The 22,829-nt window shown below is 43.3% G+C and overlaps 1 protein-coding gene across 2 annotated transcripts in view; it reads left to right on the top strand.

Moving 5' to 3' along the window:
- The first annotated feature begins 1,328 nt into the window (after positions 1–1,328).
- xkr9 (XK, Kell blood group complex subunit-related family, member 9) overlaps positions 1,329–22,829 on the top strand; it is a 24,745-nt gene continuing 3,244 nt past the window's right edge. The window contains exons 1-2 of one of the 2 annotated variants that reach the window (XM_048595898.1): positions 1,329–1,575; positions 18,818–19,002. In XM_048595898.1, the coding sequence (XP_048451855.1) occupies positions 1,496–1,575; positions 18,818–19,002 (265 nt within the window). In that variant the 5' untranslated portion in view covers positions 1,329–1,495. Of the gene's footprint in view, positions 2,208–18,817; positions 19,003–22,829 lie in introns of both variants that reach the window. The other variant, XM_048595897.1, reaches the window with a different exon arrangement.

Below are 22,829 nucleotides of genomic sequence, written 5' to 3'. Positions count from 1 at the left end.
TAAGGCTCTTTGAGGGGAATCCTCTGTGATACTCCCCAAAACTGTCACTCAGTCACATTCGGGAAATTTCAGTCCAATGTCCAATGCATGATGCACTGAGGGAACAAAGTGTGGAAGCTGGGGCCAAGTCATGGAGGACAACTAAAGGGTGATGGATTCCACCGAATGGTAACAAAAATATTCCGTAAAATATGGTGCACATGATCTTTTTAAAAATGTGTCTAGAAGGTGGCATGGTGGCTCAGTGGTTAGTACTGCTACCTCACAGCACCAGGAACCCGCCAGGATTCCACCCTCGGTGTGGAGGGTGGAGTTTGCACATTCTCCCCATTTCTGCATGGTTTTCCTCCAGGTGCTCCGGTTTCCTCCCATAGTCCAAAGATGTGCAGGATAGGCAGACTGGCCATGCTAAATTGCCTGTAGAGGTCAGGGATTTGTAGATTAGGTGGGTTATAGGGGGATTGGTCTGGGTGGGATGCTCTGAGAGTTGGTGTGGACTTGTTGGGCTGAAGGGCCTGTTTCCGCACTGTAAGATTCTACAAGACAGCAAAGTAACTCTCTTAATGGACTTTGCAGTGAGATAGAGTTAAAGTCTGATTATTGAGGTGACTTTAGAAAATTGGACTTCATTGAAAGAAAAGACTTAATTGTGAAACAATAAATTTCTTTATATCAGAATGCATTCTTTGTAATATTAATAATAATTATTAATTCATTGGAATATTTACATTCTTTGTTGTGAGACCATCCTGCCTTTGGATCTGTTTGAAGCCTATCCCAATCTTCTGCCAAAAACACCGGGGATTTTTTTTATTAAAGAGAGAGTAGTAAGAACTGCCGATGCTGGAGTTACAGATAACACTGTGGAGACTTCCTAGACAACAAGGTGTAGAGCTGGATGAACACAGCAGGCCAAGCAGCATCATAGGAGCAGAAAGACTGACGTTTCGGGCCTAGACCCTTCATCAAAAAAGGAGACTTCCTTCTTAGTTCTGGGCTCACGGAGGTGGCAATGTGACCTTTCAGTCTTTGGAACACTTGGCTAGCCTTTTCGAATTGCCAGTGCCGTAACGTTGCATTTTTGACCCAAGGACGACTTTGTTAAATCTGTCAGGTCATGATCAAACATGCAAATAAGAAGTTTGGACCCAGTTTTATTTTCATACATTTACATGCTTTCCCGCTACACAGTTGGAGCAATATATAGTTGTGTTCAGTGATACAATCTCTTCGGTGTTTGCCTGGAACAATGTCGCTCCCGCCTATAACACACACCGTCTAACTTGATACCACGTAAATCGCGTGGTTCTGTTGGATTACCGCCCAGAGACTGACACGCAAGTAAACTTCCTTCATAGTTCTGGGCTGACGGCGGTGGCAATGTGACATTTCAGTCTTTGGAACGCTTGGCTAGCTTTTTCGAATTGCCAGTGCCGTAACGTTGCATTTTTGAGCCAACGGCGAATTTGTTAAATCTGTCAGGACATGATCAAACATGCAAATGAGAAGTTTGGGATTGAGCAGAATGTGGTTTTACTACAGTTCAGCTTCGGCTCCAAGTAGACGATACGGCAGGTTGGTCACTTCGTCATTTTCAGTCCCAGAATATCTGCCCCACCCCGGGGCTGTTCCCAAAGGGACCTTGCCCCAGTGTTGTAAGAAACCGCCACCGTACGGTCAGTCATTCATAACTATTTCTTAACTAATCACATGATTTACTGTATCCACGCACAACACAAATGGCATTTAACGTTGCATTAATTGGAGCGACGTTTCCCATTTCTGTGTAAAAGTGAAACAGAAGGTCATTTCCACTCAGTTGACAGTCATATGCAGATTCGGTGAAGGCTGGATGGATTTTCAGTGAGAAAGTTACACATGGCGGTAAAGATAACCTTTACCAAGTTCGACTTTGCGTGGACCCTGGCTGGTTTCTCGCTGTACTTCGCTGACGTTGGGACCGATCTTTGGGTTGCTGCGGTGTATTTCAACGACAATGAATTTACCAGGTTTGCTCTGGTTCTGGCGGTGATATTGCTTTCCGCGCTGGTGCTTCAGAGCTTCAGCTGGAGTTGGTATCAGTATGACAGGGAAATTCTGCAGCAGCGGGACAATTCCGAAATACAGCATTCCCACTATCAAAGCTGTGGCAGCCGCTGTTCCTGGCTGTGTGTGCTCCATATCTTTCAGCTGGGGATGCCAGTAAGGTAGGTACTTCTGACCCATACAATCCCTACAGTATACAAGTAGGTCATTTGGCCCATCTAGTCCACGCCTATCCCCCCCCCCCCAGCAAACAGCATTCCGCCCAGACCCACCCCTCCTGTCCTATCCCTGTAACCCTGTTGGTACCATGGCTAATCCACTTAGCCAGCACATCCCTGGACGCTGCAGACTATATTTGAGAGGGAGAAGCTGGAATCAGTTGTAATGGTGTTACAATTGAGTAAAGGTAACTACAAAGGCATGTGGGAAGAGTGGGCTTCCCTGATTGGAAGGTGAGCCAAGAAGGGAAGAGAGTGGAACATCAATGGCAGGCATTTCTGGGGATAATTCAGGAGGCACAGCCAAAATTCTTCCCAAGAAAGAAGAATCACAGTAAGGGGAGGATGAAGCAACCCTGGCTGACAAGGGAAGTCAGGGTCAGCATAAAGGCAAAAGAAAAAGCATATAATGTGGTGAAGATCAGCAGGAAGCCAAAGGATTGGGAAGCTTTTAAAAACCAGCAGAGGATAACTAAAAAAGCAATAAGTGGTTGGGAGATGAAATATGAGGGTAAGCTAACTAGTAATATAAATAACGATTGCAAGAGGTTTTTTTTAGATATCTGAAAGATAAGAGAGAGGCAAGAATGAGCATTGGACCACTGGTCAGTGAGGTTGGAGAAGTAGTAATGGAGGACAAAGAAATGGCAGAGGAACTGAATGGGTACTTTTCATCAGTTTTCACAATGGAAAATACCAGCAGCATACCAGAACTTCAAGAGAATTGGGACAGAGGTGAGTCTAGTGGCCATTATAAAGGAAAAGGTGCTGGGGAAACTGAAAAGGTGGATCAATCACCCTGACCAGTTGGACTACACCCCAGAGTTCTGAAGGAGATAGCTGAGGAGATTGTAGAGGCGTTGGTGGTGATCTTTCAGGAATCACTGGAGTCAGGGAGCGTCCCAGAGGACTGTAAAATGGCTAATATAATACGCCTATTTCAGAAGGGAGGGAGACAGAAGACAGAGAACTATAGGCCTGTTAACCTGACCTTGGTCATTGGTAAGATTTTAGAGTCTGTTATCAAGGATGAGATTGCATAATACTTGGAGGTGCATGGCAAATTAGGGCTGAGTCGTCGCAGCTTCATCGAAGAAGGTCATGCCTGACAAATCTGTTAGAATGTTTTTGAGGAGGTTGGAAGTAATGAGCAAGTTAGACAAAGGAGAGCCAGTGGACATGATCTGTTTGGATTTCCAGAAGTCCTTTGACAAGGTGCCATGCAGCAGGTTACTAAATATGGTAAGAGCCCAGGGTGTTAGGGGCAAGGTACTGGCATTGATAAAGGTTAGCCTACTGGCAGAAGGCAGAATGTAGGGATAAAGTGGTCCTTTTTGGGACTCATGGAGTTCTGCAGAGGTCACTTTTGGGATGACAGCTATTCATGTTATACATTAATGATCCGGACGAAGGAACTGAGGGCATTGTTGTAAAGTTTACAGATGGCATAAAGATAGGTAGCAGGGCAGGGAGGCTGCTGAAGGACTTAGACAGGCCAGGAGAGTGGTCAAATAATGTCAGATGGTATACTGTTTTGGAAAGTGTGAGTTTAGGAAGAATTGGGGCATAGACTATTTTCTAAACTGGGAAAGGCTTTGGAAGTCAGAAGCACAAAGGGACTTGGGAGTCCTAGTTCAAGATTCTCTTAACATACAGGTTTAGCTGGCAGTTAGGAAGGCAAATGCAGTGTTAGCCTTCGTTTCAAGAGGGCTAGAATACAAGAGCAAAGATGTACTGCTGAGGCTGTATAAGGCTCTGGTCAGGCCTCACTTAGAATATTGTGAGCAGTTTTGGGCTCTGTGTCTAAGGAAGGATGCGCTGGCATTGGAGGAGGTTTACTTGAATGATCCTGGGGTTGAAGGGCTTGCCATATTAGGAGTGATTGAGAACTCTGGGTCTGTACTTGATGGAGTTTAGAGGGATAAGAAGGAATCTGATTGAACTCATTAAATGCTGAGGAGGCTTGAATGAAGTGTATGTGGAGACGTTTCCATGAGTTGGACAGACTAGGATCCCAGGGCATAGCGTCAGAATGAAGGATTGCCCCTGCAGAACAAAGATAAGGAGGAATTTCCTCAGCTAGAGGATGGTGAGTCTGTGGAACTCATTGCCACTGAGGGCTGTGGAGGTCAAGTCATTGAGTGTGCTTAAGACAGAGATAGATAAGTTCATTATTAGTAAGGGGATCAAGGGTTACAAGGAGAAGGCAAGAGAATGGTGTTGAGAAAAATATTAGCCATGATCAAATGGTAGAGCAGTCTTGATGGCCTGAATGGACTAACGCTGCTCTGTATCTTATTTCCTTTGGTCTAAGAAAAGCAATTTATAGAAATCTGCAAAGGAGGACCAAGAAACTGATAAGGAAAGGGCAATTAATGTATGAATGTAATCTAATAAAAACAGACTGTAAAAGCTTCTACATGTATTGTAGAAAGGAAATGTTTGGCTGACAAATGTGTGTCCATTAAAAGCAGAGTCATAAGAACTTGTAACTGGTAATAGAGAAATGGTAAAGAAGCTAAATAATTACTTTGTGTCTGTTTCACCGACGAAGATGCAAGAGACCTCCAGAATTAAATCCAAGTGACTAGGGAGAATGAGGACTTGAGAGAAATTAGTGTTAGTAAGAAGGTCATACTGAAGAAATTAGTGGAGTGAAAGTTGATGAGTCTAAGGATTTGATATTCTACATCCCAGAGTGCAGAAGAAGATGGCTTTTGAGATAGTCAATGCATTGGTGGTCATCTTCCAAAATTCTATGTATTCTGAAATGGAATCTGCGGTTTGGAAGCTAGGAAGTGTCATTCCAGTATATTTAAGGAGCTATAGACCCATCAGCTATACATCGGTAGTAGGGGCACTTCGATAATGACGATCAAAGTGTGAGAAGTCAGCATGGATCTGTGCCTGGCAAATCATGTTGGAGACAGTTGAAGTTTTTGCAATAAAATTAATAGAAAGGAGTCAATGAATATAGAACAGAGTTGTGTGCAATATTCCAAATGTGTTCTAACTAAAGTTTTTTTTGTACAGCTGTAACAACTTGCCAACTTTTATATTTGATGCCCCGGCCGATGAAGCCAAGTGTGTTGTATGCCTTCTTGACCATCTTATCTACCTGTATTGGCACTTTCAGGGATCTGTGGACCTGTCCAGATCCCTCTGTATGTCAATGCTCCGAAGAGCTCTGTCATTTATTGCAAAATTTACATCTGGATTTGATCTTCAAAGTGCATCAACTCGCATTTTTCCGGATTAAACTCCATCTGCCATTTGTCTGCCCAAATCTATCTATATCCCACTGTATCCTTTGACAATCCTTCTCACTATCTGCAACTCTGCTAATTTTGGCATCATCTGCAAACTTACTAATCAGACCACCTACATGTTCCTCCAGATCATTTACATATATTGCAAACAGTTACTCAACTCCATTCCAAAGAGCACTCTTCTGCTACTACTCTCTGTCTTCTATGACCAAACCAGATTTGTATCTATCTAGTCAGCTCACCCCACATCCCAAGAGACTCTTAACTTCTGTACCAGCCTGACATGGGGTACCTTATCAAGTGTTTAACTAAAGTCCCTATAGACAACATCTACTGGCCTTCCCTCATCAAGCTGTCTTGTCACCTCCTCAAAAAACTCAAGCTGGTGAGACATGACCTTCCCCACACAAACCCATATGGCCTATCTCTAAGTTCATTCGTTTCCAAATGTGAATAAATCCTGTGTCTCATCATCATCTCCAGCAGCTTCCCACCACTGATGTCGGGTTTACCAGCCTGTAATTACCTGGACTATCTATGTTTCCCTTCTTAGACAAAGCAGCAACATTGGCCATTCTCCAGTCCTCTGGAACCTGACCTGAGGCCAAAGAGATATCTACAAAGATATCTGTTAAGGCCACAGCTATTTCCTCTCTTGGCTACCACAGTATCCTGCAATAGATCCTGTTTGGTCGTGGGGACTTGTCTACCTTTATACATTTGAAGATATCCAACACTTCCTCCCTCATTTTGTTGACCTGCCTAAGAGTATTCATACACCTTTCCCTAACTCAACATCCCTCATTTCTGTCTTTTTGGTGAATACTGATGTAAAGTAGTCATTAAGGATCTGACCCATTTCTTCTGGCTCCACACATAACTGCCCTTCTTTATTCTTTAGTGGGCCTACTGTTTCCCTAGCTAACCTCTTGCTCCTAATGTATGTATAAAATGCCTTGGGATTCTCCTTAAGGAAATAACTCCACAGAAGTCAGTATCATGTCACCAAGTCACCCTTTATTTACATGTGGAGAGTCCATGACACTGCTCCAGCTTCCTCAGAGCCAGCTGTCCGGGTGAAGAGAATATCTGACACTCCTGTTTATATCTGTCAGCCAGGGCCCCCTGATTGGGCCAGATTAACAGCCCCAGTCAGGGAACTCATACTGTATGAGGTCCACCTGGCTGACCTTGTTGCAATCACTATATCCCCACTGCTCTGTGTCCTAGGACATAGGCTGAGATTTTTTGTAGCTCATCCTTGGACTTTTTAGCATCAGGTCGGGTTCCTCCAACTCTGACTCTCATACGGGTGGCATTTAACACACAGTAGCTCGCCTCTTGCACCCGGACCGTTTCGGAAGAAATTCATCCTCTTCTGCAGGTGGCAAAGGTGTCGAGGCAGTGACATTTTTTTTCATAGAATCCCTACAGTACGGAAACAGGCCCTCTGGCCCAACAAGTCCACACTGACCCGCAGAGCATCCCACCCAGACACATCCCCCTATAACCCACCTAATCTACACACCCCTGAACACTATGGGCAATTTAACATGGCCAATCCACCTAGCCTGCACATCTTTTCCACAGGTTGGAGAACTGTGAAGGCCTGCTTTGAGTCTCCATCAGACTGGTGAGGAAACAGTCAAAGGGAACATCAAGCAGTTATTTTTTTTTTTGGGAACTGGTTGGGCCTGCCGTGTCTATCCCAAATTCTGAGGTATCTTCAAAGCTTGACATAGAGGGAGATCCCATGAGTTCCGGAACAGTCAGAAAGGCTGTCATGGAGTTGGGCACATCTTCCTCCCCAACTATTCGCCAGTCTGCAGCTTTCATATTGTCCAGGTGCTGTTCAGGACTGTTGCATCTACCTGAACTTCGTACATCACTGGGCCTGATCTTGCATCGACCATGTTTCTTACCCATGCAGGGCCATTCCCGTGGTTCCTACACCAAACTTTGTCCCCCGAAGTAAACTGTCTCTCTCGCCTAGAGGAGTCTTGTGTCCGGCATTAGTGTTCCTGATGCTGTGTCATCCTCACCCGCAGGTTCAGGAAGATCGCCTGGTACGGTGTCTTCTCTCCATTAGCAACTCTGCTGGAACTATCTGTGTAGTTGTGGGAGGGATGGTCCGATAATCAAACAGGAACTGGGACAGTTTGGTATCAAGTGAAGCTGTTAGCTGTTTCTTTAAGACTGCCTTCAAAGTTTGGACTGCTCTTTCCACCAAACCATTGGATAATGGATGGTATGGAGCTGTCCTTACATGCTGAATGCCATTCGACTTCAGGAAATACTTGAATTCCCTGCTGGTAAACGACAGCCCGTCATCTGTGACCTACATTTCTGGGACTCTGTGTAATGTAAAAGATGCGTGTAGTTTTTCTATCATTGTCCCCGTATTGGACGAATGAACTCTCTGCACGTCCAGCCACTTTGAGTGGCCATCCACAATGATTAAGAACATTGAGCCCATGAAAGGACTGGCATAGTCAATGTCTAACCAAGTCCAGGGTTTACACAACCATTCCCACAAATGTGAGGTATCTGCTGGTGGTAATTGTTGTCCTTGTTAACACTCTGGGCACTGCCCCACCAACTATGTCTGCATCCACCAGACATAACTTCTCACCAACATCTTCATTTTGGAAACCCCTGGATAACCCTGGTGGAGTTTGGCCATATCTGGCAGTGACCTTTGCTTGGGACAATCACTTTTGTCCCACATAATAATATGCCACCTTCTACTGTGATTTGATCTCTCCGGGTTCAAAAAGGTGTCAGTTCTGGTTGTGATGGCCCTTTCATTGTCCCCATCATCACCAGATGTTTTTGTTTTGCCAGGATGGGATCTTTCTGTGTCTACAGTCTGTTATTATCAGCTGTGACCGGAAGGGTGTCCAGAAAATTTCAAACCAGAACGGACTCTTCCAGTGGTGGCACCACCGGTGGTGTATCTGCCAGTGGGAGGCAGCTCAAGGCATCCGCATTAGCCACTTGGCCTCTTGGATTGTGTTTCAACTCGTAATTGTATGCGACTCTCAAAGCCAGCCCAAAGTCTGGTATCTCATCACCAAGTCACCCTTTATTTACGCATGCATAGTACATGACATTGACCCAGCTAGCTCACAGCTGGGTCCTAGACTGAGCAGATTCCCTGACACACTCGTTTATATCTCTCAGCCAGGGCTCCCTGATTTGGACCAGGTTAAAAGTCCCAATCAGGGAACTCTGGGATTACACAGGTTGGAGAACTGTGAAGGCCTGCTTTGAGTCTTCATCAGACTGGTGAGGAAACAGTCAAAGGGAACATCAATAAGTTTTTTTTTTAATCTTCAAAGGTGTTCAGAAGGTGGGAGAGACGGAAATCTGTCCAAACTCCAGAAAATCATGCAGAACCTACTTCTGCTGCAGACAACAGGGATCAATGTCATGGAGGGTCTCCAGGAGGTGAAGAGCAATTAAGCCTTGTTATTTGCCTCAGAAGCCTCCAACATAAGCTTCCGGTCCAGGATCTGCACTGTGGAGCAGGAAGAGATGTGCTCGCATTCCTTCTTCCAGAAGGTGCATGAGGAGAGCTCTGTGATCAGCAGCCTGAAGGGAGAAAATGGCTCAACAATGTCATCTCAAACTGACATGCCGAGGATCAGGAAAACCTTTTGTGCCAGACTGTATGACACAAAGCCCACTGACAGCACGGCCTCCCAGTTGTTCCTGTCCTCTACCTCAGAGCTCTTAGACAACAGCAAGCGGGAGAGAGTGGACTAGCCCTTATCTCTGGACGAGCTGGCTGACTCCTTAGAAAAGAATCAAACTCCCTGAAACAACAGCTTACCGGCCGAGTTGTATTCAGCTCTGTGGGACTTGATAGGGTAGGACCTGCTGGAGATGGATGACAGTATGCTTCTGGCAGGTAGCACACGTGAATCCATGAGGAAAGGTATTCCTTCTGTCGTTCTCCTTCTTTTATGAGTAACGTTCATAGACAAACTAAGAAAAGGGTTTGGCACGGATTTGTAAAAGGCAAATCATGTTTGACTAATCAAGTCACATTATTTTAGGAATTAATCTAGATGGTTAATAAGGGAATGGTATTGGCTGATGCTACGATCAGGTGGAGGGAGAAATTCTGTCCTCCTAGTTGGTCACAACAATATTTTACATTTTCTTCTTTTTAGCACACAGCAAACTTCAGTTAAAATATAATTAATAAGAAAAAAATGAACCTGTCAAATCACAAGGTTTTCTTGAGTTTAAATAAAAGACTTTCATTACCTACAAATCCCTCAAAAATAAAGTGTGACACCCAACACTGCTAATACATTTAAACAGAAGTGGAGGTGAAAGTATTTAGCACAGAAAGGAAGGTAAAGTCTTATTGAACAAACATGAGTAGCTTTCTGAAATACTGTTTCTTCCAGGTGCCCAGCAGTTTAATTTCCTTGCCTTCTTACCTGTTAACCTCTTAAAGGAACATGACTGCAATCTTTTAAGTACAATAAACATCAAGGTGCTTCAGTTGAATTTATTTAATCTTCCTACTGTTAAACTTTAATTCGAAAGCTAAAAATTATACACTAAAATACATGAACTATGAATTAAATATTTACAATCATTGCAAAAAGCATTTGACCATGAAAATTAATGAGTTCATAGAATCCCTACACTATAGAAGCAGGCCATTTGGTCTATACCAACAATCCAACGAGCATCCCCCGCATTTCCCATGGCTAACCCACCCAACCTGTACATCTTTGGACAGTGAGAGGAAACCTGTGCAGACACGGGGAGAATGTGCACCCCCCACACAGACAGTCACCCAAAGGTGGAATTGAACCCAGGTCCCTGGTGCTGTGAGGCAGCAGTGCTAATCACTGTATCACTCTAGATTAGCTGGAAGGCTAGTGTGCACAAACAGCTCTTTCTTTCTTCCTTTTTCTTCCACTTTGCCCCAGGTTATCCTAAACCCCTCAGGAATATTGGACTGGAGTTATTCTTGAGAATGCTTTTCTAGCACCTGCTACATGATATCTCCTCAAGTTTCTTTCGTTATCTCCTTTTATTACAGGTGGATCAGCATGGATTGTTGGAGGATCTTTCTATCCATTCATGGTTTCAAAATAGCTTATAAAATACTTAGCACTTTGTCTGAGCAAAGGTTAAAAATCCTGCCATTAACTTCATCCACCTTCCCTTATCTCCTAAACACTTTGTAAGTACCTTCTTCTGGCTTTGCTGAATCACACTTACCTCATTGTTTGCTAATTACATCACAAGCAGTTCTCCCTGATGAATTTCATCCTCCAAGTAATGTGCTGTCTCCTGTGTTAAACTAACTGCCAAAAAGTTTCATTATTCGTATCTATTCCACCAGTTATTTATATCTCAGGCTGTTTCTAAATCCAGCTAACAAATTATCAGAATGGTCATTCAGTTCAGTTCTTATTATTCCTTATCAGGCTGTTGAACCTTAGTACTGTTCACTAAACTAAATTCTAGATATTTTTCTAATCAACCTCTTCAGAGATGTTATTACATACTTCTGGAACAGATGGTGCTTGGATCCAGGCCTCAAGAACAAGATGGCATCAGAGTCAGGCTCCTGAGCTGGAGCTCATCCTCTCCAACGGCAGTTCTTTTCTTCTCCCTCTTCTCCTGTTTTATTTCTCTCTCTACCTTTACTCACCTATTGTCCTGAGCTCAGATGGCATTGGCATTGGTGAGAACCCAGCACAAACATCGAGCGGGCCCAGAGGAGAGGAGGGTGGGCCCAATATGGACCTCGGGGGAGCCCTTATTTACTTCCCTGGAGTGAGCACCGGACCTGTCATTGGAATCAGTGGCTGCTATGTTGGCAAAGGTATCGTCTGCAAGTGTAGGCCCAGTGACAAAAAGATGGTGCCTGAGGATCGGCAACTGTGTAGGTTGGGCCTGGCGCTGGTTGCAGTGAAGTGGCAGCTGAAGGATATCACAGCGACATCAAGGTGGACCCAGCGGTGAGAGACGCATCTCTGATGCTGATTGGTCTGGTGCAGGCAGCGGCAAGTTGGTGGCAGAGGAGTATCAGCCCAGCGATGAAAGATGGCACCTGAGGATCGGCAACTCTGATGTTTTTGGGTCCAGTGTAGATAGAAGTGAAGCAGTGTAGGAGGGATGGCTGTGCAGGTGTTGTTGATGGTGACAAGCTGGCTCGGGACGGATGGACTGTCTTTAAGCTGTATCTTTCATTTTTTTTCTTTTTTTTTTCCCCCTTATTTTTAAATTACTCAATTGTGGGAACAAATGTAAGCTTTTCATTGTTTCAGAGATAGTAGGAACTGCAGATGCTGGAGAATCTGAGATAACAAGGTGTAGAGCTCTAGGCCCGAAACGTCAGCTTTCCTGCTCCTCTGATGCTGCTTGGCCTGCTGTGTTTATCCAGCTCTACACCTTGTTATCTAAGCTTTTCATTGTATTTTATTTGTATTCTTACTGTAAAATAGATGTGACAATAAAATCATTCATTCATTTATTCCTGACCTTCACCTAGCTTCTATCATACTTCACTCATTAGTAAGTGCACATTCTTCAAAAGTGTCTTAACTAAACAAGGCTAAATGAAAAGCCCAGTGTAGTTTTGTACTATAGTTACTGATTTTAAATGTCTGACAGCTGCTGTTCAACCATGCCTCATCTTTCCCTTTTTGGTCTAACTATTAATGAATAATCATTCCACTAACTTTGTTCTCCTGGAAACTTAAGTAATTTTCAGTAAAATTATACCTACAGCACCAACTTCTTCCATTATCTATAATTTCTAACACACCCCAGTTGTCATTGGCCAGCAGTCACTAACGAGTATGATTGTCCACCTCGGAAATTCCGTACCACTGGTCATAGATTCCGTGGGTCCTTGTATGACTGAGTACAATCACAGAGCCTTATCTCCAACCACACATCTGGAAGCTACTTTCAGAAGGTGGAATTGGACCTTGGCTTCAGATTGTTGGCAATCCTTTCTCCGTTTCCTTTTCTGTACTTCCCCTTGCTGATAGGGGTTCTTAATGAATTGTGCCCCTTCGTACATGGGTTTCCTCCAAGTTGTTTTCTGGTTTCTTTTGAGCGAGGGTCTCCTGTGCGTTGACATCTATGTTTCTTTTCTTAAAGGAAGACTTCACGGAGTCTTTGAACTGCTTTCTGTATCTTCCTCTCGTTTGAGTGCCTTCCTTAAGCTGGACAAAAAGTGGAAGCCTTCTTTGGCCTCATTTAAGGCATCAAGGTTGGGGCATTGTCACCCATGACCATTTCCTGCTGGTTGTTGGCAGGTTGCAGATCGCGAGTCATGAGGCAATGCTAACAGGGAGCTCCAAGAGCTGGTTGATGAGTTTATTCTTGACTGTGGATCCAATCATGTGTCCTGGGTTGATCCTTTGGTTCTTGCGTCTGGAAGAAAGTGTAACCTTCTTGCCTCAGCTGCTCCTTGTCTGCTGTCTGCTATCACTGTCCTGCAGGAGACTCAATGAGGCAGTGCCCTGTGTTCACGAGGAATAAGGGCAGTTCTTTTTTTCTGGATGATTGTGTTGCTCATTACCCATGAGGGTTCGTACATTCCAGGTTCTGAAATTGAATTTGACTTTGATTTTCAGACTGCAGGCGGATGAACTTGCTGGATGCAGTTTTCCAGCCAGGTTAGTGATGCAAGAGGCTATTTTCAGGGTGGCTTTTCTAGCCTTTATCCCATATGGGGTGAGCAGAGTGGATTTTGAAGAGAACTGCTCAGTTGTGAAGAAAGCTGCTGGCACCCTCTCCTGTTCCTATTCCAAAAGTGAAGCAACTGATTCCAGCATTACCACCAACATAGTCATAGAGTTGCGCAGTACGGAAGCTGACCCTTTGGCCCAACTCATGCAGGCCAACCAGATGTCCTAAATTAATTTAGTCCCATTTGCCAGCATTTGGCCCATATCCCTCTAAACACTTCCTGTTCAAATACCCATCCAGTTGCCTTTTAAAAATTGTAATTGTACCAGCCTCCACCACCTCCTCTAGCAACTCATTCCATACATGCACCACCCTCTGGGTGAAAAAACTGCCCCTCAGGTCTCTTTTAAAATTTTCCCTGTCACCTTAACTCTATGTCCTCTAGTTTTGGACTCCCCTACCCCAGGGAAAATACCTTGTGTATTCACTCTATCCAAGCCCCTCATGATTTTGTAAACCTCTATGAGGTCACACCTCAGCCTCTGATGCTCCAGGGAAAATGGCCCCAGTCTATTCAACCTCTCCCTATAGCTCAAACCCTCCAACCCTGGCAGCATCTTTGTAAATCTTTTCTGAACCCTTTCAAGTTTCACAATATCCTTCCTATATCAGGGAGACCAGAATTGAATGCAGTATTCCAAAAGTGGCCTAACCAATGTCTTGTACAGCCACAACATGACCTCCCAACAGCTATACTCAATGCACTGACCAACAAAGACAAGCAAACCAACTGCCTTCTTCACCGCCATACTGGTCTTCCAGATCTCACAATCATGTCCCTGTCACCTCTCACCCAGTGCCAGTGTTGCTGTATTGCAGTGTGAAATGACTAATTGGGTGCAGTACAAATGAGTGTGCCCAGCTACATTAAGAAAATATTCATCACACACTTGAGAACTAATTTTAAACCATAGTGAGTAATAAGCTGACTTTGTTCCAACATGGTGATAATAAATTTGCTGAAAGGATCAAATTTCAAAGTAGGCATGTTGGATTATAAACAGATCTCTATTGATTCCAGAAGGAATAAATTATAGGCTGTGTAAGTAACTATCTCATACATTTGTTTGTATCTAATATCAATTTGCTTATAATTTTACCACAAACTACAGCTGATCATTATCATACAAGCTACTTGTTAGACCTCAAATGGAGTATTGTGTACAGTTCTGGTTGCCGCATTGTGAGGAGCATGTAAATGCATTGGAGACAGTGGAGAAGCAGTTTACAAGAATGGTTTCAGGGATAAGGAATGTCAGTTCTGAGGACAGATTGAAGAAGTTGGGACTGTCCTCTTTGGAGAAAAAAGGTTAAGGGAAGATTTGATAGAAGTTTTCAAAATCATGAGTAGCTAGAAAGAGTAGGTAGGAAGAAGCTGTTTGCAGTTGAAAAAGGAAAAAGAATGAGAGATTTGAAGTGATCTGCAAAAGAAGCAAGTGAGAAGTGAAGAAAATATTTTTCACTCAACTTTGAATTAGAATTAGCTTTAATGTCACACTTACTTGTGTGCACATGGAAAAGTTTACAAGTGGCCACTTATGGTGCCATCTTAGGTACAAAGGTACCTAGGTACAGAATCTTAAGTGTAAATTCTTAGGAAAAAAGTAGGAAAGTAAAGAAATAAAAAGTCCAGCATTACAGACCTTCAAAAGTACAAAATCATAGTAATAAATTGGAAAAATGAAGAAATACGTGTTCTGAATAACAGAGAGTAGTTAGGGTATAGTATGTACTACCTTGAGGTATGTTGACGGCAGGTTCAACTGAAGCATTCTTAACTATTTGGATAAAAATAATGCGCAGGAGTATGGGGAAAAAGTAGGAGATTGGCACGAGGTAATGATGCTCGTTAACAGGCACAATGGGCTGAATGGCTTTTCGTCTGCACTCTAACACTTCAGTGATTCATCCAAAACATTTAAGCCTGCACACTTGCCTGCACTGATGTTCATACATTCTTTACTGTCATTACCATCAAACCTCACTGAACTCCAGTCATGTGATTGTTTAATTCCTTATCTTGTGCCTTCCCAGCTTCATCACATGCAACACATTCCGTTAAGCCGCCACTTTTTAACACATTCACCATTCCTTCGAGCGGGCGGGTAAATGGAGCTCAGTCCATGAACAGATCATCCATCATCTTATTGAATGGCAGAGCAGGCTCAATGGGCTAGGTGACCTATCCCTGCTCCTATTTCTTATGTTCTTGTGGCTCCTTATTCACCATTCTCTCTATTCCTGCTTCCACAAGTCTTTTGCGTACTGGAACCTTCTCTTTCAGCACTTCCACCCAGTTGCTACTTCTTGCCTTCAAAACTCTTCTTAAGATCTTTCTGTTTAATTTCCATGCCCACTTCTTTCTTAGAGTCATAGAGATGTACAGCACGGAAACAGTCCTTTTGGTCCAACTTGTCCATTCTGACCAGATATCCTAAATTAATCTGCTCCCATTTGCCAGTATTTAGCCCATATTCCTCTAAACCCTTCCTAGTCATACATCCATCCAGATGCCTTTTAAATGTTGTAATTGTACCAGCTTCCACCACTTCCTCTGGCAGCTCATTCTATACACTCATTATCCTCTGTGTGAAAAAGTTGCCCCTTAGGTCCCTTTTAAATCTTTCCCTTCTCACCTTAAACCTATGGGCCTCTAGTTTTGGACTCCCCACCCTGGGGAAAAGACCTTCACTGTTCACCCTATCCACATCCCTCATGATTTTATAAACCTCTAAAAGGTCATCCCTCAGCCTTCGATCCTCCAGGAAAATAGCTGCAGCCTATTCAGCCTTTCGCTATAGCTCAAACCCTCCAACCTTGGCAAGATCCTTTTAAATCTTTTCTGAACCCTTTCAAATTTCACATTCTCTTTTTGTTTTGATGTTCATTCTTTTCTCCATTGCCCTTTAAGTGGATATTCTCAACTGGGGTCCAAGGCCACATGCTCATCTGTAGAAACAGCGCAGGAATAATTGAAATGTGAGCCATTAGGAAGGAGCAGTGTGGGACTGCCACATGCGCGAGTGAAGAATGGGATGGCTGTCTCCCGTAGGAGGGTCAGGTGCAGTGAAAAGCAGACAACGTTTTCTTAATTTAACTTTGTTATGTGTGACCTTTAATGCTGCTACACAGCCACACGTGTTTACGTCTGAAAGGGAACATTCGAACATGCATGGCAGATTTATTATCTGTATCGTGGATTGTAGAAAGTTGCAAGGCTTTGCCCTTACACAGCCACAACAGGACATCCATTTCACTGTATCTTCAATTAAATACCTGTTATCTTAAAAGCATTATGCAAACAGTCTACACACAGCACTTTTCCATGATGAGTATAATATTATCTGGGGAAGTTGGGGCCTGTATAAGGTTGCATCCGAGCAGGACTAGGAACGAATCCTTTCCGGGTCACTTGCCAGTACAATGGTGGAGGGGTTAAACTAAAGGGACAGTGAGCTCAGCAGGGGGACAAGAGTCGAGGGAAACAGGGATGGAAATGAAAGACAGGAATGTAGGAAACAAAAGTGGAAGGTAAAGGAAACAAGGGCTAGCCACAAATAGGGCTAGACTGCAAAGAAAATGTTGAAAATGTCCAAAGTATGAAGGTACTGTGTCTTAGTGTGTGGAGTAATAAGGAAGTATGAACCATTGGCAAAAATAGTTATACAGAGTTATGATATGGTTGTGATTCTCGAGATTTGTCGATCAGGTGACCAAGGCTGGGAATTGAAGGAATTCAACTTTTCGCAAGGACAGGCAAAACAGAAAAGGAGATGGGGTGGTGATATTAGTGAAGGATGAAATCAGTGCAATAGCAGGAGGGAATATTGGTGCAGGAAATCTCGAAGTGGAATCAGTCTGAGTGTAGCCAAGATCAAATATCGAAAATAGGAGCAGGAATGCATTCAGTCCTTCAAGATTGGTGAGTAGTCAATATGATCGTGGATGATCATGCAACTCAATACCCAGTTCCTGGTGAGTCCAGGAATTGAGAAGGATATTCAACTCCTTCACGAAAACATTCAATTATTAGATTTAACCACTTTCTGTAGTCAAGAATTCCACAGGCTCACCACTCTCTGGGTGAAGAAATTTCTCCTCATCTCAGGTGAGTTGGATTGGCCATGTTAAATTGTTCTGTAGTGTCCAGGGGTGTGCAGGCTAGGTGGAATAGTCATGGGAAATGCAGTGTTACATGTGGTATGCTGTTCAGAAGTTGAGTACAGACTCGATAGGCAGAATGGCCTCTTTCTGCTCACAACAGACTCGAGTGTTGTAGATCATATTCACGTAATCAGAACATAGTTTCAGACCTGAAAGATTGTTATCCTGAAACACCCTATAGCACCTCAGGCCTGAAGTAACCCACAGAACTAGCAGAAACTCTTCTTGGTCCAGGCAGCAGAACTAGGGGCCTCAGGAAGCTGTGGGTTGGCCCCAAGATTTTCCTGGCGGCTGCGTGGTCCTCATTAATAATGATGTTTGCTTCCGTGGCAGGGGAATATAGAGCCTTATCCCTCATTGACCAACAGTTTGTGTCTGTATATGACCCAAAATAAAATAAAGCACAGCAGATACTAGAATTCTGAAACAAAAATAGAGAAACTCAGCAGGTCTGGCAACATCTATGAAGAGAGAAAACAGAATTAATGTCTTGAGTCCAGTGTCCCTTCCCTGTGTCTGTGTGAATTTCCTCTGGGTGTTCCTGTTTCCTCACACAGTCCAAAGATGTACAGGTTAGGTGGATTGGCTGTGGGGGAAATGCAAAGTTACAGGGATTGGGTAAGGGGGTAGGTCTAGATGAGATGCTCTTCGGAAGGTCGGTGTGGACTTGATGGGCTGAATGGCCTGCTTCACATTGTAGGGATTCTGTGATTCTTCTGTCAATTCCGGGATCTCTGGCCAGTAGAACATTGCTGTGGGAATGATGCATATTAAAATGTATGTCTCAACTCCCCATATAAGATAGCATTGCCTTTAGTTATATCTGATTTTCATTAGCTAGATGTTGAAAATAAAGTATGTACTGAATATCTTTTTAGGTGTATCTCTTAACTTTATAGAGTGCCCCGTGGAGGCAGTACCCTTTTGGAGAGGTAGTATACCCTTTTGGAAATAGTTCCAAGACATCTTTGAAAAAGGCAGCTGCCCTTTGGGAAGGCTAATGGTTAATGCAGGCATCAATATGCAACAAAGGTACATAATCACTTCAGATCTCTCAAAAAGATCTGTCACTAGAAGTGAGAGCTAGAGGACTGATTTATGTTTTATTCTTGTTGTGAAATCTCAGACAACGTGCTCAAACACCAAAGTAGACTTTCCACCTCTATACTTGGCACCCACTGGTTCAGGGGGACAGGGGGCTGCCACGAATCCTCAAAACTCTGACCCCTCCCCTTCCCGAAAACAGAATGAAAATCCAAAAGTTACAGAACAGTTTGGTTTTGTGGAGTGCCCTGAATCATTGTCTATGACTTGGCAACAAAAATTTAGACTTACGTTGTCTTATATTTCTGAAAATGCTTTTCTCTTTCCATTTTAAAGGTTCTGCAAAGCACTTCTGCTTGGATACAAAGCAGCATTTAAACAAGGAGACACTGAGACTGCCATCTATGCACTGACTGACTTGAGCATGTTACGATTATTTGAGGCATTTTTGGAAGCCGCACCTCAACTGATTCTTCAGACCTTCATTCTCCTGCAGTCCAAAGACAGTGATTTTATTCAGTGTAAGTTCTCAATGTGGTGTTTATTTTCAGCATTACTGACTCCAGCAACAGATTTTTTTTTTTTTTTTTTTATTTACCTGGCCTGCAGTGGGTTTTAATTCCATTGTCTGATGTTCAGGCTTAATTCTGGAGGCCCAGCATTTTGTCAGCTGAGCCTTTGGTTGGCAAGAAGCCAGTCATGGACAGTTGCTAAGATAAAGCACTCTAACACAGGAATTGGGTGGTGCTGGGGATTACCATTGCTCTATTCCCTACAAGGGCAATCAGACTACAACAGCTCAAGATGGCATGCACCACCACCATCTTAATGGTAATTAAGGTTTGATTCTCCAGCATTCACAACCCATGAATTAATTTAAAATAAAATTCTTGGTGGTTGCTAGCTTGTCTTCCATTGGGGCTTGGGAACCCTCACAGACATTATAGATAACCCACTATCAGGCAAGTCCTGTTTTGCACTTTAGAGGAATTAGTGCGAGTAATAAAAATGATATGAGGAAAGTTTTCAAGCAGCGACCGGCTAGGGTTTAAAATGCATTACCTGAGACTACAGCAGAAGTAAGCTCATTCGAGGCATTCTTAAGGAGGAATAGACTTATTGAAAAAGAACAATGCACAAAGTTACAGGGCGAAGGCAGAAAAATGGCATGAAGTGAGATCTCCTTTTGGAGAGACAGTGCAGACAGAATAAACTTTTTATCTGCACTTGTAACCTTGAGCCTGTGATTTAGGGAGATGGAGTTGGAGGTCTTTGCTCACTTGACGATGAGCTCCAGTTGTTGTCACAGTAGCTCTGACCTTTCTATTCTGCATTTACTCCAGGCTCTGTTCAGATGCTAGTCCACTCCATATAATTTGAGGGCTATGAGACTTTCTGAGAAGGTGGTCAAAGAAATTTGTAACCACTTGAAAGAAGGTTTGATTTCACACTTTAGGGCAGCTTTGGTTGTTCCAAAATTCCCATGCATGAACAACTTTTTGAGGGCCTGTTTCCGAGCCAACCTGTTCAAAGGTGCTATTGCACACTTCTGGATCAGGTGGAACATGAACCCATGGTCTCCTGGCTGAGGGATATGCAAACCACCATTGATGCCACAAGAATGGTTTCAAGAATCTGGACACTTAACAACAGCCAGTCAATAGAGCATCACTGTTAAGCCAGTCATGCACTACTGCTCCAACTGATGAATAAAGACATTACATTAACTTCAATTTAATAGAATCATGGAATCTCTATAGTGCAGAAAGAGGCCATTCAGCTCACTGAGTCTGCACCAACTCTCCGAAGAGCATTCCACATCCCTACCCTCTTCCAGTAATCCTACATTTCCCATGGCTAACACACCTAACCTGCACATCCCTATACACTACAGACAATTTAGCCTGGCCAATCCACCTGACCTGCACCTCGTTGGACTGTGAGAGGAAACTAGAGCACCCAAAGAAAATCGACAGAAATATAGGGAGAATATGTAAACTCCACACAGACAGTTACCTGAGGCTGGAATCGAACCTGGATCACTGGCGCTGTGAGATAGCCTTGCTAACCATCATGCCTCCTCTTCCTAAACAAATTTTGTTTCTTCCCAAACAAATTTTATACACCATTATACTCAAACACCTATTATTTATTATCTAAAATAAAAAGACATTCAGAAAGAATCAAACACTATTCACAATGTTCCAATACTCTCAATTTACATATCTATTTATTAATCTCAATATTATTTTCCCACCACTCATGTTTCCTCTATAACTAGGTATATTTTTGCTTTCGTCCAATCCATGTGCTTCTATTCAGGAGCAGACCATAAGATGGAAGTGGTTGAGACCTGGCAACTGATTCTTTGTAGCTGGCTCTTGAGATTGAGATGGTTCTCAATCTGTATGTGCCTGGAATTTCAGACCTTTAGTTGCGTCTCCTCTTTGTTGGGCATAGTGGGGAAACAGTTCGAGCATAGCATTCTGTCAATCTCAGTAACAGTAAACGGAAGAAGATTTTGATTTTATAGGAGTGAGAATGTGTGGTGACCATGAACAAATATCCATGCCATTCCCTGATCATGGTCTCATTCCTACTATGTGATCAAGGAACTGATCCAACCTCGGTACACCTAGCACTCTTTAACATAAGGCCAGAGCTGGTTTGTTCTAGTCCGATGATGAATTTTTTTCTTCTGTGGCCTTGCATGGCATACACATGGCATATCTCAGCTTCTAGCTCTCTGCAGACTGTGAAGCCTCTGGATTAACTCTTCCATAGATACTCATTTATTGCTGTCTCCCTTCTTCCTTTATTCATTAATGGGATGAGGGCGTTGCTGGCCAGGCGGCATTTATTGCCCTTCCCTAATTGTCCAGAGGGCAATTGAAGGTCAGCCACATTGCTGTGGGCCTGGAGTCACATGTAGGCCAGACCAGGTAAGGATGGCAGTTTCCTTCCCTAAAGGACATTTGAATAAACCTATCCTAGTCATTCTGCGATTTGTTTACATAGAGAAGGAAAATTGGAAAGAAATGACCAGAACTTCTGCTATTTTTTCCTTGAGTTTGTTCCGTAGCCCAGAGTGCAAGTTATTGGATCTGGTGATAAAATCTCTACTATACTCACTGTGAAATTTCTACACCTGATGCCTACAAGAACTTACTTACATATCACATCATCCCTGGACACTTTAGCATGGCCAATCCACCTAACCTGCACACCTTTAGACTGTGGGAGGAAACCAGAGCACCCAGACGAAATCCATGCAGACACGGGGAGAATGTACAAACTCCTCACAGACAGTCGCCCAAGGGTGAAACTGAACCTGGGTCCCTGGCGCTGTGAGGCCGCAGTGCTAATGACTGAGCCACTGTGCCACCCCATTTGTTGATCCAATCCACGGTTGCTGTGCTAAAAAAAAAAGAGGCTTGCATTTTATAACACTTTTCAGATATCTTAAAATGCTTTACAGTCAATGATGTACTCTTGAACTACAGTCATCATTGTAAAGTAAAAATTAAAATATTACTTCTTTCATTCTATTGGTATTGATGACAATGTTGGTAGGTACTTGTTATTTAAGCTTGTTTGGCTGATATTTGGGGAATGATTTAAAAGGAACCTGGGGGACAGTTTTTTTCACACAGAGGGTGGTGCATATATAGAACGAGCTGCCAGGTGGGTACAATTACAACGTTTAAAAGGCATTCGGACAGGTACGTGGTTAGGAAAAGTTTAGAGGGATATGGGTCAAATGCAGGCAAATGGGACTCATTCAGTTGAGGAAACCTGGTCGGCATGGACAAGTTGGGGCGAAGGGCCTGTTTCCATTCTGTATGACTCTATAACTTAAATTACTGCAAAGATACATCTTCCAGGTGAGAAGATATTACTGAACCACACGCAGTTGACTCACAAGAGTATTGAATATCTTACTTTAGTGGCTTGGAATGGAAGTAATGTGAATAAAAATAATGTGAAGTATATTGTATTTTCTGATATTGATCCTGAGATGCAATGACTTAGAAATCCTGGAGTGCTTAGAATTGCTGTTTGTTAACTGTACTGATTGGAACCAAACTGACCTCATTGACTACGAGATCCTTGATTGGGGTTAGTAACCTGAGCCATTCAGGAATCCCTGGCTGACCAATATAAACTGGGGATTTAGTATCTCCTCAGTTTAGGGGTCTGACTCTGAGCTGGCTGGCTGCAGCCAGCGTACTCCTGCAGTAGTAAAATAACGGGTGACCTGGTGATGGGACCTAGCTTCTGTGCTGCTATTTTAGTATGTGGGTCCCAGACTGAGCCTTTGTGTGTAGGCCCCAGACTGAGCCTTTGT

Source organism: Rhincodon typus, chromosome 4, assembly GCF_021869965.1.
Source record: "Rhincodon typus isolate 14 chromosome 4, sRhiTyp1.1, whole genome shotgun sequence".
Classification (NCBI taxonomy): domain Eukaryota; kingdom Metazoa; phylum Chordata; class Chondrichthyes; order Orectolobiformes; family Rhincodontidae; genus Rhincodon; species Rhincodon typus.
This window is presented reverse-complemented; position numbering and strand designations above follow the sequence as displayed.